This window comes from Aplysia californica, unplaced genomic scaffold, assembly GCF_000002075.1.
Source record: "Aplysia californica isolate F4 #8 unplaced genomic scaffold, AplCal3.0 scaffold00121, whole genome shotgun sequence".
In the NCBI taxonomy this organism is placed as follows: Eukaryota; Metazoa; Mollusca; class Gastropoda; order Aplysiida; family Aplysiidae; genus Aplysia; species Aplysia californica.
Window position 1 is genome coordinate 1407203 of NW_004797391.1, and position 17393 is coordinate 1424595.

At 39.1% G+C, this 17393-nt stretch overlaps 1 protein-coding gene across 6 annotated transcripts; it reads left to right on the forward strand.

Moving 5' to 3' along the window:
* The first annotated feature begins 367 nt into the window (after positions 1–367).
* Positions 368–12800, forward strand: LOC101857400. 6 transcript variants are annotated; one of them, XM_005096120.3, is made up of 8 exons: positions 368–481; positions 3947–4087; positions 5036–5131; positions 6838–7028; positions 7689–7743; positions 9582–9709; positions 10763–10906; positions 12477–12800. In XM_005096120.3, exons 2-8 carry the CDS (start codon positions 4007–4009, stop codon positions 12664–12666), a joined length of 885 nt encoding a protein of 294 aa, XP_005096177.1. In that variant the 5' UTR covers positions 368–481; positions 3947–4006; the 3' UTR covers positions 12667–12800. The 6 variants fall into 6 exon arrangements, with proteins under 6 accessions (XP_005096177.1, XP_005096175.1, XP_035825052.1 ...); XM_005096118.3 differs by lacking the exon at positions 368–481 and adding an exon at positions 821–899; XM_035969159.1 differs by lacking the exon at positions 368–481 and adding an exon at positions 824–872.
* Positions 12801–17393: the final 4593 nt, after the last annotated feature.

Below are 17393 nucleotides of genomic sequence, written 5' to 3' on the forward strand. Positions count from 1 at the left end.
ATATATATATATATATATATATATATATATATATATATATAAAACTCTCACACCCCAGGTCATCTAAGAGAGGAGAGAGAAATTTCACACTTTAACAAGATCTCACTGGAAATATATATCACCTGTATGTGTGTATAACCCGCGTCATATCTGTTCTTAGTTCTTCTACTCTTGAAGTGAGGAAAGTGTATTTCAAAATAACACTCACGCACTCTATTTTGAAATGTGGGCCAGTTACACATTCACACAAGCACATAATAATAAAAAACAATATATATATATATATATATATATATATATATATATATATATATATATATATATATATATATATATATATAAAACTCTTACACCCCAGGTCATCTAAGATTGAAGTGAGAAATTTCAAACTTTAACAAGATCTCACTGGAAATTTATATCACCTGGATGCCTGGATAACCCGCGTCGAATCTGTTCTTAGTTCTTCTACTCTTGAAATGAGGTAAATTGTAGTTTCAAAATAATACTCAGGCACACTATTTTGTAATGTGGTCCAGTTACACATTCATACAAGCACATAATAATAATAATAATAATATATATATATACATGTGTGTGTGTGTGTGTGTGTGTGTGTGTGTGTGTGTGTGTGTGTGTGTGTGTGTGTGTGTGTGTGTGTGTGTGTGTGTGTGTGTATTTATTGGTTTTATCTTCATTAATTGCAAGTTCTTCGCGAAATCAAACGCGAAAATATAAACCGGTATTCCACGCATGCGACCTACCGGCAAGTTTTAGTCTACTAAGAACTAGGCCCTACTTTCAGTTTCGGATTGCCATTTTGGTAATCTCAGGGGCTGCTGGTCAATCAGTGACTATAGCCCTTACACAAAGAGGTTGCTGTGGCTCTTGCTTTGTCCATGGTGCGCTTGACGCAAAAAAACAAACTTGAACAAAGTGATATTAGTATACTTCAAATACTATTCTGATGACTGCTGCTTATCAATTATCTGTCCAAAGCGATCAGTTGGTAAAGAACGTAGGCATAGCTGCGAAATAAAAAATTTAATGTAGACTCTAGGCTTTACTTGTTTTTATTTTTCTGGTAGCCAAACTGTCAACTCAAAGGTGAAAGTTGAAACTCAAGCAAAACAAAGTCATTCAACAGTGAAGGCTCCCTTTTCAAAGCTCTTCTTGCACTAATAATGAGACTGTTTCTAATATAATTTTGTTCACTGATATCCAGCAGTATCCAGCCTGGAGAAGTGCTGGTACCACTGATAGTACAAGAGGGCAATGGCTGCTTTGAAAATTCTAAAAAATTTATATCAGTATGCTTTGATAATGAAACAAAGCTTTTCAGAAGACGTGAAGCTGTGGGATGCTGTGTCAATTCGAAACGCAATGAAATGGGCTGACTATGCCCAGGAGGTAGAATTCTAGACTAGACGTAGATCTAGATTCTAGACTAGATTAGATTACCTTTTTACCTTAGGCTTGGATGTAGGCTTATTTCGTTTCAGTAAATTAGACTGAGTAGGCAAAGTGGTGATCTTGTAGTTCGGTTCGTTAAAGTCCACAATCCATTTGTTTACATCCAGAGAAGAGAACCGGAAGTCTTGATGACCAAATAGGCAACACAAAGAACAGGGATGCAGCCTAGGCTAACCGCAAAACATCAAATTACTCACCTCCACCCCACCCCCTTGATGTTTTTAAAAGTAAAAGCCTGAAGCCCCCACTACTCTTGACTCGTGGGGCCCAAGCCAGCGAATAATATTAATAATAATTTGGGGGGATGGGAACTGCCGAAAAAGCGCAAGGTATTCTTTGTTTGAATTTGGATTTTCTGGCTTTAGTTTTAGTGTTTCCTTCCAGTCTCACGCTTAGTTTACTCTTCAACGATTACCTGGCATTTCAGAGTCTCTGGCGTTCAGCTTTGGACATTAACTAACGAAACTACAAAATCCCCGACAAAATATCTTTAGGCCAAGTTCGGTTTCCCTTTGAAAACGGTGCTCATATAGTAGTAGTGTTGGCAGTTGGGGGGCTCATTGAAAATCCGTTGAAAATTTCCTTCCCGTTTGTTTACATTTGAAACAGAAGTGATTGCGATGGTCAAAAGGGGCCATGTAGGCTAAGTGAACCCTACGTCACATTAGCCAGCAATATTTTTCTGCCTTTTAAAATTTTTGTAATCGAAATTTATTTTGGCCGGATTGAACTTCGGAATGCGCACTTACCATGGTAACCGGTCATTTCGTCACACGGTCATCTCGTCAATCCCCAATTAATTATGTGTGAAAAAATGAATTCCCTTGTCTCTCGAAAATTGTTTTATATTCCAAGAAGGGCAACGTTTCCCCAGAAGTAACCCGACCCAATGCATTTTCCATTTATAGGAATGCTGATATTTTCGATTGAAAAAGGTCTGGGCCTATGCCCTACATATTGATGTTTTCAAGTGTGTGACGAAATGACCCTGTAACGAGATGACTGGGACGTCTTGACTGCACCGGTGTGACGAAATGACCTTGTGTGACAATATGACTGGTATTCCTAGCCATAATAGTGGGGGGGGGGGGGGGGGAGGGGGGGGGACATTAACATATTCTTATATAGTATAGAGAGTAGAATTGTAAATGGGCTGATTCATCAATTGCATGCTCAAAACTGCCTGAACTGCGAAAAGGGAACTGCTGCCTTTTCTTTCCTAATCCTTACTATTGTCATTTTGCCTCTACTCTACTTTTTAAATTCTTTTGTATGTTTGTCACATTCTTGTGAACTACTATTTCCGGGGTGCCTTGATAGTAGAAGCAGACTTTGTGCTGTTGAAGCTAGAGAAGTGAGCTGAGTAAACCCAATTCCCTGTAAAAATGACTTCTGTGTTGACATCCACCCCTTGGTGCTCATATGACCTCGCCGTTGCGAGCGTCGTAAAATCTCTAATAAAACAGTAGTAGTGTAGACAGTTGTTGAGTAATCTCGTAGTACCAGTCTTCGCATGCAGGATCCCTCCGCCTATAATCCTGGTTCGCTTTTAGACTTGAAATCTCGCTGTGTTTATAGAAGAAAACAACATTTTTATTATGCAAAAGTCATCCTTAAGATCCTGCTCTGAAGGACCCCATTCGGCTAAAATCTCGCATTTCTGATAATAAATTACACAACAAAAGCTCGGGCGGGCACAGCTGGTCCACTACTAAACTAAGGCAGGCTACCTGTTACATCACAGATCAGCCACTGTCATGGATGTGATCACATCTCCGTTGCATATATCTTGATGAGAAGGTAGTGTTTGCTCCAGAGAAGACCACCCCAAGGTGTAACATAAACTCTTCAAAATGCGTTTATTTTCCTCAAACATCGCACTCGTACCTGGGCTGTCCACTTGAATTTTAATCACAAGCTGGGTGGGTAGGGCCAACGAGTCCGCATCAAATGGGATCACATCAATCTGTGAACTCTTCTGTGCTTTTGTCTCCCTGCCCATTATTTGCACAATTGTCTCCACTCCCGAATTTGCGAGACAAGACAGCCTGAATTTCAATTGGTGCGGTCATAACACTTGGTGTGTTACGACAGACTCTGGTGAACTTGGCCAGAGATGAAAAGCAAATATAAATAAGTTAAACAGGTAGAGTGGAGGAGCTATAGGATTGGTGCAGATCTTCTTGACACTCACAATAGGATGAAAGTGACAATGTCTCATGACATGATGCCATTGTGATTGGTTATCAAGGTTGCCCACTCTTTGTTTGCCATGAGTCATATAAACCCACCCAGAGATCACTTCTATACCTAGGTTTTTGTCTGTGTCTGAGAAGACTGAATAGAAAGATACTAGTAGCTAATTAAATTTATCTGACCAGTGTGTAAAATAAGGGTTGTGGTTACATTTTTACAAAATGGGAAAAGCTCAAAGCAGAATGTTCATTCTTGTTTTAATAAAATTTGCTGGTTACAGATCCACAGCCTTTTGAAAGGTGGACCATTTGAAAATGATGTGGATCATAAGCTGTGTGAGATGACCTTGCTGAAACGCCCTGTCTCCTGTCTCACTCTCACAGTTGACAGCTTGGGTCGAGCAAAAGAAATACTCACTGAGGTTTGTATTTTTCTGATCTCGGCAAGCGGTTCTGCAGACTTTCTGGTAAATCTTTGTTTTAAAAAACACTCAGATTTGGCTTGTACGATGTAAAATTTATCTTCCTACAAGTACTTAAGACTGTTCCAAGTGTCTTTAAATTTCTATTAAATGGGGGGGGGGGGGGGGGAGAGATAATGTAGTCGCCTTTTATGTGTAGGGATTTTGTAATTAAGGACCTTAAGCCTCCACCGGAGATCATCATAGTAGAGACAGAATTGCCTTGCAACAGCACTGGAGATACAAGTACACACTACACCCTACACACAGAGCATGTCACCCTCTCGCCAACTGCTCAACGAAATTTTCCCTTTCTCCCACGCACGACTTCGTGAGCTTGTGTTTGTGTCATCCATTTGCTCCCTTCCCGACCATCCCATCTTGGCAAATCTTCATCATCTTGACCCTCCACATGGATGGAATTTTTTTGTTTTGTTTAGAAAAGTGGGTAACTGTGAAAGCATTGTCTGTGATTTACTTCTCTGTGAAAATAAATACTTCACTTTTTTGTTTCTTCTTACTTTTTCCTGCCTCTGTTACTTTTTGGGTAGAGGGAAGAGGCAAATATTTTTCTCTCGTTAGTATGTACAGTATTACACAGATAGCTCAAATTCGTTGAGACTGGCCTTGGGAGTTTGAGGGATCCATAGTTCGAGGGATATCTTACAAAGATAAAGAAGAGAGAAAAAAAACGGGACTGCAGGCGCAGTTCGACGGATGCGTGATTTTGAGTGTTCTGTATTCGACTTATCCGTTTTATACTGTATTTATCAATCTTTTCCTGGGCCTCCCTCTTCCTCTTTGGAAATATATAAATTTTTGATGAAATTGCTTGTTGGATACACATCTGTTGATATAAAATTTTCTATTTTAAATTTAATGTATCATCCTTTTGTTTTTCTGATTCAGAACCTGATGAGCAATCCTTACCTCAAGGGGACGGTGAGACATGAGCTAATCACTTTGTTACAGAACAACCCTGAAGATGCACAGATTTTACAAAAGGTATTTTATTTTTTTCAAAGAAATTATAAAAATGAAATGAGAAATAAAGGGAGATTAACAGTTTGCACACTTCAGGGTACAAGTTCTCCATTTATAAGATTAGGCTGAGTAAGAAAGGGATACTTTTTTTTGCTTCACTTTCAACTTCAAGTTTCTTGGAATATATATTTTTTTTTAAATTATGAAAGTTTTGGCTCCTCCGATACTTGAGCTTGTGTGAGGACTGCTGGTCCGCTGACGACTGAAGGAGTCAAACGGAAACAGTGTTCATTCTTCAAACACTTTTCTAGGGAGCTTTCATTATTTGCAAAATGGGACAGACCACAGGGGACGTTCTGTTGTTAGCTCAGTTTGCATCATGCTTGACTATGGAGCGGATGGCCCTGGTTTGAATTCCAGACGGGATGTTCTTGAACTCAGCCCATATTTAGCTTGGTTCTGTTGGAAACAGATGGTAATCGTACAGGTACCACCTCTTAAATGACCTCCAAGTAGTGTTAGAAAGGCTGTTTTATAACCTATACACTTATATAGACAACAGGCCAGCCGGGCCATAGATCATAGTACTTAATGCGTGTAGTCGTATATAGTACTTTTATACTACCTGGTGTTACTGAGAGGTAGATTCTGTCAGATCTGAACAAGTTTGCACGGCTCCTTTGAAGTTTCTTTAAAACTTCATTATAAAAATATTGGCCTTGTAGTATTAATTTTTTAATCAGTGTAAATCAAGAGGAACTGGCAAGCGTTCTGAAATTAGCTAAGCTAAGCTTGCATAGAGGTATGTTGGAAAGATTATCAAGCAGCCATTGCGTGGGTGCCGTGCGTCGTGTGTAATATGTAGGGCTTATCTCTGGCAGCTTATTCTCCGGCGACACAGCAGGGAAAATTTACTTAATAACGACCGTACAACTCAGATAGATAGTGGATTATAATCATAATGATAATATATATATAACATTTCTATAGCGCATTTTCAAAAAAAGGCAGCTCAATGAGTTTTACTTTCCAACATTTTTACACCTCTAGATGAAGCAAATCAAGGGCTTTCACGTGATATTAAATTCGTAGAAATCACTTGTCATAATCCCAAAAAATGCCGAAAAATGCACTGAGCTGTTTCTGCAGCCCGTTAGGCGCTTGAACACAATGTACTTGTATGGCGGTGTAAAGGCTCAAATAACATGTTTTTACAGGCGTTCTTTTTCGTACATTGGCAAAAAACGGTATATCAATTATAGTGTGTCACAGTACATCGAGGTTTGACTGTACTTGGGAATTTTTCAACCCTAACTTCGAAAGAATGTGCGCAATGCATTAAAATTTGCCACATGAATGCTTTGTATCAATGCAATCAAAATTAATGACAGGGGAAAAAACTTCCATAAAGTCATTGCACAGGCTGAGAAAAAAAGGGTCAGTGTTCAAACTTTTGTAGCACAGTCATGTTTCACTTATGAAAAAGTTTGTTATTGTAGATCTAAGATATTGTCTTAAAGTGACCTAAGCAGAGAATCTCATTTATATAGTGATGGCTTTTAAATTGCCAGAGATCTGGTTTTTTATGTTCCTTCTATTCCAGGATCAGTGTTGATGTATAGTCTCGACAAAATATCAGTCATGAGATGTTTAAAAAATTAACGTTAGGTGTTCTTCTCTTGCCATATATAAACTGTGTATCTTTTGTATCCTTTTTGTTTTTGAAGGTGCAGAAGAATCTAGAAACGGCTCGCTGTGACCGAGATACCGTTGACAGGTTGCTAGGTGCTCTGAATTCCTGCCCTCCAATTCCAAGCTGGCTGGAAGTCAGTGGAGACAGATGGCCGAGCTTGTATCAAACAAAAATGTTGTTACAGCATTTACTGCACGTTTGTCGATACGAGGAGAAAGAGGAAAGGTGAGTTGGGTGGTTGGCAGGTGCTCTGATGTGGCTTGATTCTTCTTTCCTATCAAAAACTATCGTCCTTCTCTCTCCTCCTTTTTTTGTGTTTAATACTCTCTTGTACCACCTCTAGTCTTCGGCACTTATATGACCTTATTGTGTTGCTAGTGCTGTTGTTGTTATCGATCCAGCAACAGCTGGGCTCTCGCTAGTGCCGTAAAGCTTTTAAAAAACTAAGAATAGGAAAGTGAGTACCTACCTTTGGCTGGACCATGTGTGAGCTGCTGGAGGTTTTCCTTGACTTGCCTCTCTCCTGCAGGTGGAACAGATGGAGTGTTTTTGTGTTGTGCTCTACAGACGTGTGTGGAGGAGAGGATGTGTGAGAAAGTGTGTCGGTATATGGATCATATAGGGCTCCTCGGATTTCTATTGATTTCAAACTAAGGGGGAGAAAATTTGACCCCATCTCATGGGTTGGTTGTTTTTCTTGCAAAGCGTAATTTCCTAATGTCCTGTCTTGTTATTGTAACATCCACTGCCATTGTAAACTATCAAGACAAATTTCTCCTTGTGAGATGAGTAAAGATTGTCATTATCATTGTAAATTCCTTCTCAGCAGCTCATATTGTTTTAAGTTGTTGCCTTGCACTTAATTCCCTTCAAATGTTTTCCCAGATTGGAAAACTACCTCGTTGTGTTGCTGGACCAAGTGTCGGAGAACAGAGGTTGGGTATGTTTTCATCTTTTCTTTCTTTCTTTCTGTCCGTTGTGTGTCCACTGCAGGATGTAGCCCTCCACTAATCACCTCCACTCTGTTTTCACAATGCTGGAAATTATACCACTCATATATGTATCTTTATTCTGGTTTATTGTTGGTTCATTATGGATTTCTGTACATTTTGCACTTCTCTATCATGTTCAGGTCTCTACCTTGTTTTGGAAGGATTGTCCTGTTCAAAATGAGAAAGAGTTGTCTTAGTCGGCATGCTCCTTTGCCAGAAGGAATTGTCAATGTACCACATAGCCCTTATTGAGTTCTGAATAATTGTATTAATGTTATTTTTAAAAAAAATAATTTAAGGAGTAAAAGAAATGGGTTTTTTTTTTTCAAGGATTCTGTTGAGTTGAGAATTAGGTAGTGCTGAAACAGAAAGAAGCCTGCATAGGCCAACCACTAATATAATAAAGACTATTTGGAAGAGCGAAATGCAGTTCCTGGGTCACCTGAATCCATATATAAGAGCTTCAAACATTTTGCTCCAAGTGGAAAATTAGAAGGCGAAAAAGGCAGGGTAAGATCAAGGGCAGCTAACTTATATTAGAAACTGAACAGATGGGTGATGAGGAAAGACCAGGATAGTTGAGGCTTTTTGAGAGCAGATCTCAGCAAAAAAACAACTAATGAGGAACCATAGTTGGCAATACCTGCTTCAGGCCTGTCACTTCAAATGATGATTATCTTCTTATTGTTTTTCCACCAACTTATTTAGCAGGAAAATATGGGTACCTTGCGCCTTCAGATAGACCCTGAGAGTCAGTCTGATAGACCCAGAAAAAAATCTCCTTTGTATTCTATTGTTCTTCAAAAACTGCGGAGACATTCAATAACTTTATGTTCATTAGCAAAGTCTTTTGAGAGTGCACTGTGTTTTATTTGGGTGGAAGGGGGGGATGGGAGGGGCAGGAGCCTCCACATTTTCATTTTCCTCCAGGTAATGCTATAAACCACCATTTTGCTATCTGACTATAGACCAACAAATTAAAAGCTCATCTCTACTTTGCTTAGTTATTAACCCTCAAGAACTGTATGTGCCATATTTAGCACATTAAATTGTGAAAGTAATATCTAAAAATAGTTAGCCTGGATGAACCATAATTCGGTGTTTAATATCAGACAAGAACTTACTGTCTAAAAAGAGACCCATGATAAATTTTTCTAAAATAAGAGTGAAGTTTATCTAGTTGATAAATTTTCCATGCACCATTTCAACTTTCAATTTTTCTTTCACTGTGCAATTAACTTCAGGGTCTAGAGGGGCAGGGGGTTAGAGGTGCCAGTGGTAGGTCCTACTTCTTTACTGTCCCTCTGTTGTTTCTTTCTGTCTGTGTGTCTGTCTTACTTTTTCCCAGCACTAAATGACCATTATGGTGTCGATGTGCTTCTCTTTACTCTAACAAGCAAAAACAGACAAAGTAGGGTCTTGAAGGCTATTAATTTAACCCTATCCGTGTCGTATCCATACGACGTGGGGAACTCTGCTATTAATTTAACCCTATCCGTAGGTGGTGTTTTACTGTCGTATCCATACGACGTGGGGAACTCTGTGGCACCACTTTCCAAAGAGGAAATTTACTCGTTAATCCGATCCGTACTCTTTGCATAGTAATCTGTCAAATGGATTTTTTTTTTGGAGAAATCCTGAAAGTTTCAAAAAGAATTTTGTACTAGAAGTATTCTAAAATGTGAAGAATACAACCCCTGGGGTACAAAATGACTCCCGGGGGTTAAAGAACAGCTATCAACCATGGCTTTTTACCATAGGTGTCTCCTTCACGATTCCTATACAGGACGTTGCTACAAGTTTGATTTGTCTTCTGTGCGAAGAGGAAGACTCGAACCCCGAATGCTGTTCGACGGTTCTGAAGTGTACACTTGGCTGGCTGTCCAGAGACTTGAGTGACATCGATTGTGAGAGGTAACTCAGTAACTAACTGCTCTACGCTGGCGCTTCTTTTGCCGTGAAAATGTTTTGTATGGGTCTCAATGTACCGCTATTTAGTGGATTTCCGCTAAACCACCACTTCCTGGACATAATCAAGATTGTAAATAATTGGTAAGAGACTCTTTTACTTGAAATTATCTTCCGAACCCTCAAACTGGTATGAAATAACCTTGCTTTGATAAATTGGTGGTTTTTATTTCAGCATTCTAAGGTTAAACATTAAAATGAATATGGATGTCTCGTGAAAATGGTCTTCTGTCGCAATCACACGGAAAGTTCCTCCTTTTTTAAGATTCTGAGTTGAGACCCATGGTTTTGTAAGATGACAAAAGATTTTTTAAAAGGCTGTTGTTATGGCTATTTTGTAATTACTTGAAAGCATTTTTATAAACTTATAATAATAGTATTTGTCTAAGACAGCCACCTATTGCCGAGAAGAAAAATGGTCGTGTTAGTGTTAGATATAGGTGGACGTCTAACACGCTGTTATTGTATTGTTCAAAAACAAAAGGGGGGAGGAGAGAGGGGGGGTCTTTGTTCAGATCAAACAACAACAATGACACTTTTATCATCACTAGAAGATCGCCTAACTCTTATTTCTTTTTTAACCCCATCCGTATGTCGTGTTTTACTATCATACCCGTACGACGTGGGGAACTCAGTACCACCATTTTTCAAAGAGGAAAGTTACTCGTTAATCCGATTTGTATGCTTTCCATAGCAGTCTGTCAAAATGATTTTTTGAGAAATACTGAAAGTTTCAAAGAGATCTCCGTACTAGAAGTATTCTAAAATGTGAAGAATACAACCCAGGGGGTACAAAATGACCCCAGGGCGTACGTATAGGGTTAATGCTTACAGGGCGAGTAAACAGATTTGGATGTACTCATTTTTCTAACAAATGAGCAGCATGTGCATATATGTTTTTTCGTTTCAAACATGCTGTCAGAATGTGTCTTGTGCAGAAATACACAGTTGTAATGACTAATTTTCTCGTTGTTCTGTCTTTTTCTTCCCCGGCCTCAGAATGTTGAGCTCCATGAGCCCGGCTCAGGCCGCGCGAGCAGCAGCTTCCTGTGAGCCATTTCTTCAGCTCTACTTGCGGGCGCTGTCTCTGTGGGCTGACCGTTTCCTCCCCTTCGTTGACCATCTGGGCCGAGTCACGTGGAGGTATTTTGGTCTGATTAGATGTCTGTTTTAACCCTTCTAATATGGCTGTGAATGCTGGACAATCACTAAAGACAAAGACAGTGAAAATAAAATAGAAGCAACAGAAATGTGGTTTCTTAGGAGACTGCTGAGAATATCGAGGAAGGAAAAGAAATCAAATGAGGTAGTGCTCGATGAAGCCCACGTGGGACGTTCACAGTTAAAAACAATCAGGAAACGACAAATGCAGTCTTTGGGACACCTGAATAGACACAAAGGTCTTGAACATCTAGCTCTCACTGGCAAAGTTGAAGGCAAATGAGGCAGGGGTAGGCCCACAGCAACCTACTTAGGTAACCTAAACAAATGGGTAATGAGGAAAGATCAGGGAAACATAGCTTTTTTAAGAGCATCCAAGCAAAGGAATGAACGGAGACCCATGATCGATGATGTCTGCGGCAGATCTGGCCCTGGATGAATGAATGAATGAATGAATGAATGAATGAATGAATGGATGAACGAGGTTACTGTTACCTCTGCTGCTCCTACTTTCTTATCAAACGTCTATCATCCTTATCTCTCCTCCTCCTTTTTTGTGTTTATTACTCTCTTATAACACCTCTAATCTTTGGTACTTATATGACCTGATTGTTTTGCTAGTGCTATAAAACTCTTACTAAAAAAACAATCATGCCAATAACCTAAAAATAAAACACATTTTTTTATTGTGTAAATGTACCTATATAATCATCATCATCATCATCATCATCATCAATGCCTTACTTTCACCCCTGGCAGGGTATAGGCCACATACAAGCTCCTTCCATTTATCTCTGTCCTGAGCCATCCTTCCAAGCTCGTTCCAAGTGAGCTTCATTTCTCTCATGTCCCTTTCCACACATCTCCTCCATGTTTCCCGTGGCCTACCCCTGCCTCGTGCTCCTTGTGGGTTCCACTGCAGTGACTGTCTTGTGATGTTTCCGCTGGGCTTTCTTAAGGTGTGTCCCATCCATCGCCACTTTCTTAGTCCTATTTCTACTTCTATATCCTTTTGTCCTGTCCTTTCCCACAGCTCTTCATTTCTTATTCTATCCTGCCACTTAATTCTTAGAATACTCCTCATACATCTGTTGATGAAAGTCTGGACTTTATTCCGTACTGTCTTCGTTGTCTTCCAAGTTTCGCAGCCGTACCTATATAATGCAGTCCAATAAAAGGCAGTCCATCTGAGATCCACCTCAGATGGGTGGCTGGCGAGTGCTCCGGTGTGGTTTGCTCCTTCTTTCTGATCAAACATCTATCGTCCTTATCTCTCCTCCTTTCTGATCAAACATCTATTGTCCTTATCTCTCCTCCTTCTTTCTGATCTAACATCTATCGTCCTTATCTCTCCTCCTCCTCCTTTTTTGTGTGTTACTCCCTTGTAACACCTCTAATCTTCAACACTTATATGACCTTATTGTGTTGCATGTGCCGTAAAACACTTACTAAAACTAAATTAACCTAAATTGTGTTGGAAGTGCCCTAAAACTCTCACTAAAATTGAAAAGAAATAAAAATTTTAAAAAAACGTGACCCCACTTTTCCCCAGGTCTCCCACCTCAAGCTCCACATCCTCTGATTTCACACAGCATTTGGAGAAGTTGCTCCAGCTGTCAGACGTCTCCCCGAGGGCGCGGACGGACACGTTGGGTCTGATCACTGGCCGAGTGAGAGACTTGGAGTACAGTGTGTGGTCTCACGTCTGCCACACTCTGCTGCAGACACTCAAGAAAGGATAGTCACTTCTTAGTATTCTGGCGTAGAAATCATTTTTTTTTTTCTCCTAATTTTATCTTTTTTTTCCCCCCCACCCCCTTTCTTCTTACTGCTGTGTTCTCCTCCTCCTTATATATCCTTTCTCTCGTTTCCTAATGTTTCCTCTTTTTCTCTTTTTTCTTTTTCTCTTTTTTCTTTTTCTCTTTCTTTCTTAATTTTTCTCTTCCTAAATCTTCCATTTCTTCTCCCCAAGTTTCGTTTTCTTCTTTTCTCTTTTGTGTCCCTTTCTATTGATCTTCTTATATATTTATATTTGATAGTCGAAGCAGACTTTGTGCTGTTGGAGCTAGAGAGGTGAGCAGTCTAAGTCTGATTCCCTGTAAGGACTTCTCTGTTGACATCCACCCCTTGGCGCTCATATGACCGTATGCAGTTGTGTAAAAACTCTACTAAAACAAAAGGACCGTTCCTCTGTGGAGCAATGGTGTTCATCTTTCTGTGCATTGTCTTGTCTTGTCAATATTATAGAATGTGATATTATAGGTTCTGTTGGTGTCGAATTGATGTGATTTTTTCTTTTCTTCTGTGATAATCGGGGCCTTGTGCCTGGCAAAGACCCGGATAGTGGATGGTTGACGGGTGCTCTGGTGTGGTTTGCTTCTTCTTTCCTATCAAACTTCAAACATCTATCGTCCTGATCTCTCCTCCTTTTTCATGTGTGTTTGTAACTCTCTTATTGTAACGGCTCTAATCTTCGGCACTTCTATGACCTTATTGTGTTGCAAGTGCCATAAAACTCTTACAAAGACTTAAAAAAGGACCGTGGTGCTGGAATGTTTTAGAAATTTAATTTTTGCCTGTACTGTGTGTAATGTAATGTAAGCTGTATACATATTATATTGGCCTGTATAGATCTCTAATATTCACCATGGAATGTGTATGCCCAGTGTTGCCCTACCATATCGGTAAAGTGTTGTTATCAAAGAAATGTACTTTCATGTTGATTGTTGAGATGAATAAATTGTGTTGATGATTTAAAACTCAAATACAGTCCAGTCCATTTATTATTACAGCCTCTGTTATTACAGGAACTTGGATTAACAGTGATCAATCAAATCCCCGTTTCAATGAGATGCAACGAGAACTCGGATTCGACCAGGGGATATGGATTCCTCATTCTTTTCTTTTTTAAAATCATAAAAATAACCCCGATTCAACGAACACTTAAATCAGCAAGCTCGGATTCAACGAGGTCACTTTCAGGGTGATCAGCCCCCGCAGACGTGGCTTCGTTCATTTTTCTCCCACAGCGAACTTTATTCCCGGAAATCATCCATTGTACCTGCATCGTGAACCATTATTCATTTAGCCTATTTGCATGAGCCTTCTTTCCTACCAACACATGCGTTGTTGGCACGCGTGCATCGGGGTCGGATGGGCGGCCTGCACACGCGTGACTGTGTGTGCGTGTCCGGGGGGGGGGGGGGGGGGATCCATCGGTCAGGGAGTGGAATGTCCCAGACACAAACGTGTCAGAGTCTCTCCCCCCCCCCAGCTATTGATCATTATTGCAATGATAAGCTAGTCTTGACGTAGATCTACGTAATGAATTTTGCACTGGTCTATGGAATCAAAAGTTGTAGTATGCTAGGCTCTACACAGCAACACAACTTTTTGACAAACAATCGAGATGACACAGGCGTGCATTTGAACGAAGATAATTACAGGCACTGGGCAAGTAATGAATAAAGTATTAAAGAGAAGGCAGTCTTTTTTTTGTGTGCACAACTCAAAATATGCAGTCATTTCAGGCACCACTTGTTACTTCTCTTAATTTATACATTACTTGCTCAGTGCCTGTAATTATCTACACAAAACCTCATGTTTGCTATAACGATTCAATGAACACTCGGATTCAACGAGATTTAGGTCAGGCCCGGCGAACTCGTTGAATCCGAGTTCTACTGTACGAGCTTTCATGGGTTATTGTGAACGTAAAGGACTATAATACGTTGTCTTAGATCTATAAAACAGGGGTAAAAGGCCTTCACTAAAGATAGCCAAGGCCTTCACACTTCGCACAAGAACATTATAGAGAGCAAAAGAGAGTCAAAATCAGCTTTAACGGATTGCTAACAATGACGCCTTTGTCTCTATATATACACAGTACACATGTTTATTTTGTCACAGTACAGTGTGCTTTATTTTACACACCTACATGTTTATTTTATCCAAATGAAATTATAGATCTAATGGGTTTTTTTTAACTTAACACATTCTAGTTTTCCATGTTCAACAGATGTGTAAAACTGTGCAGTTTTTGAACTTTATTAACAAGCTTACCTCATTTGTTTCATGAATTACTCATGGGCAATAGGCTACTGGTATTATAATATATATTATATACTTCTGTTAAAAAATTATTTTTTTTAATGAGAAAGACAGTTTTTGAGCAAGCATTGCTTTGTGCTGCTCGATAAATTAAAATATACATATATACATGTACACATGTTGCATTTGTGTAAGAATTTAGATTCCAGACTTCACTTTCAAACATACCCTACCTGAAAAAAAATGTAAACCATCTGGGAATAAATTTTAATACTACCATGACATACAGGCTATCAGCTTTTCATTCGTTATGATGCAAAATTGAGCAAGAGTCGTGAACTAGGTGCGATATTAAGCAGTTATTTGTATGTATTATATTTGTAACGATGAATGCACAACTTATGATCTGTCCCCGTCGTTTTATGCAAGAAAAATTTGGAGCCCAAACTGAGCCCGAAAATGTGAAATTCTGCGATTCAGTTCATTTTAAGGGGGTGTAGCTATGGTCAACACCCAAATGCTATAGTTTTTGGTCTAATGCTTGCTTTTCTGCATCAAAGGGGGTGACATAGTACAAAAAAAGGTTACCAAGCAAATAATTCAAGATTTTAGCAATAATAATCTCGAGCCATCAAAAATAAAGGATTGATTCAGCATTTTTAAAACCAATTTTATATTTTGTCAATCATCAACACTCATCAAGATAGAAGCCTAATATTTGGCATGGCGATTACTGTTGGTAGGTAGAACAACCTTACAGAGCCAAATTTGAATGTTCTGTACTGACTTGTGAGCATTACAGTCCTTGCTATGCGCTACATTCAGGTCTCCAATGTTTTTAGATTTTGTAAAATAAAACAGGCCTGAAACTCCAAATGTGTACCATAAACAGCAAAAATGCTCCTGTAAAGTTATAGAGAAATGTGTATAAAAGATTGTGTCCAAATGTGAAACACTTCTGACAGTAACTTTCTGAGATTTGCTCAAAATAGTGTTGCAACCTGGTCAGATAAACAATTCTGAGAAAACTGCAAAGAGAGATAATTTTTGGTGAAGATTTTCCTACATTGCTACCTCTCTTAAATGCATTTTCCAGCTATTTATAAGTTTGATAAAGGAATTAGGCTTCTAAAGATGGATCCTTGATATTGATATCTATTAAGATACTCCAAAATCCGAAAACTGATATTTTTTCAAAATTTTTACTGATCTGACCAGTGGATCCCCTTAACAAAAAATGATAAAGGAAAATAATCTGAAATTATTCAAAAAATGATCAAATTTTGCTGAATTATGCGGGGTGCATAAAATCACGGGGACAAACTTATTGTGCTTTGCGGTCTTTATACTTTACAGTAATTTAATAAGGGACCGTTTTTCAAATGACGTCCGCTAAAATTTGGCTGAAAGTTTTAAATGGAACCTTTACGTGAGTCTTGTTTTACAAATATTTTGATCTGATTTATTTCAAGCTGTTTTTTTGTATTCCGGCTCCACATCTTCAAGTCAGAACATCACATTCTAAAAAAAAAACTATTTTGAGAGCATCAAGAAGACAAAGCTGTCATAGCCTTCGACTTCGCTGATGGAATGCACGTCAACTCAGAGAGGCCAACACCAGAGATCTATTCTGTCCATGTTAAGAAGAATCAGAATAGAATACATCAATCTAAATTTGTAAATTCAATTTTTATTTGTTCTCATGGGGAAATTTTGTTTACAATGGCACACACACACACACACACACACACACACACACACACACAAACACACATACACACACACACACACACACACACACACACACACACACACACACACACACACTCTTATTTGTGGGCATGCACTCATCACTTATACTCACCATAATATATAAATAAATATATATACATATGTACAATAACTTATCCACAACAATACAAGCGACACAATATCACACAAATTTCAATACTGACAATCAACACGCCTTTGCTGATGGCCACTGTGCAGCGCCCTGTTTGGTTTTTAAGTTTTGTGGGGGTTTTTTTTTCAAGCAAAGGTTCCCCTGGCATGCTTCAAGCTATCCCAGAGCTGCCATGAAGTAAACTAAATCCCGCAGTAGTGCCATAACCACATGTACTGTATACATGTACACCTAGTCTATATCAGTAGATTCATGTTCAGTACAATGTTATGTAAATGACTATGTATCCATTTATGTATTTTGCGAATTGCATTATGTATAGTATTTTATTATGTATTTTTGTATGTGCTAATTTCGTAATGGTGTGTAAGCGTGCACGTGTGATAAGCAAGTAGGTGTGTGTGTGTGTGTGTGTGTTTGTGTGTGTGTGTGTGTGAGTGTGGGTGTGTTTGGCGGGTAATGTGTGCGTGAGTGTGTGTGTATGTGTTTGTGTGCATGAGTGTGTGCGTGTGTTTG

Coding starts and splice junctions, on each gene's coding strand:
- LOC101857400 (XM_005096117.3), top strand. CDS start 1,273: ATGGCTGCTTTGAAAATTCTAAAAAATTTATATCAGTATGCTTTGATA. Junction 4,088..5,035: donor CAAAAGAAATACTCACTGAG/GTTTGTATTTTT, acceptor TTTCTGATTCAG/AACCTGATGAGCAATCCTTA. Junction 10,907..12,476: donor CTGGGCCGAGTCACGTGGAG/GTATTTTGGTCT, acceptor ACTTTTCCCCAG/GTCTCCCACCTCAAGCTCCA.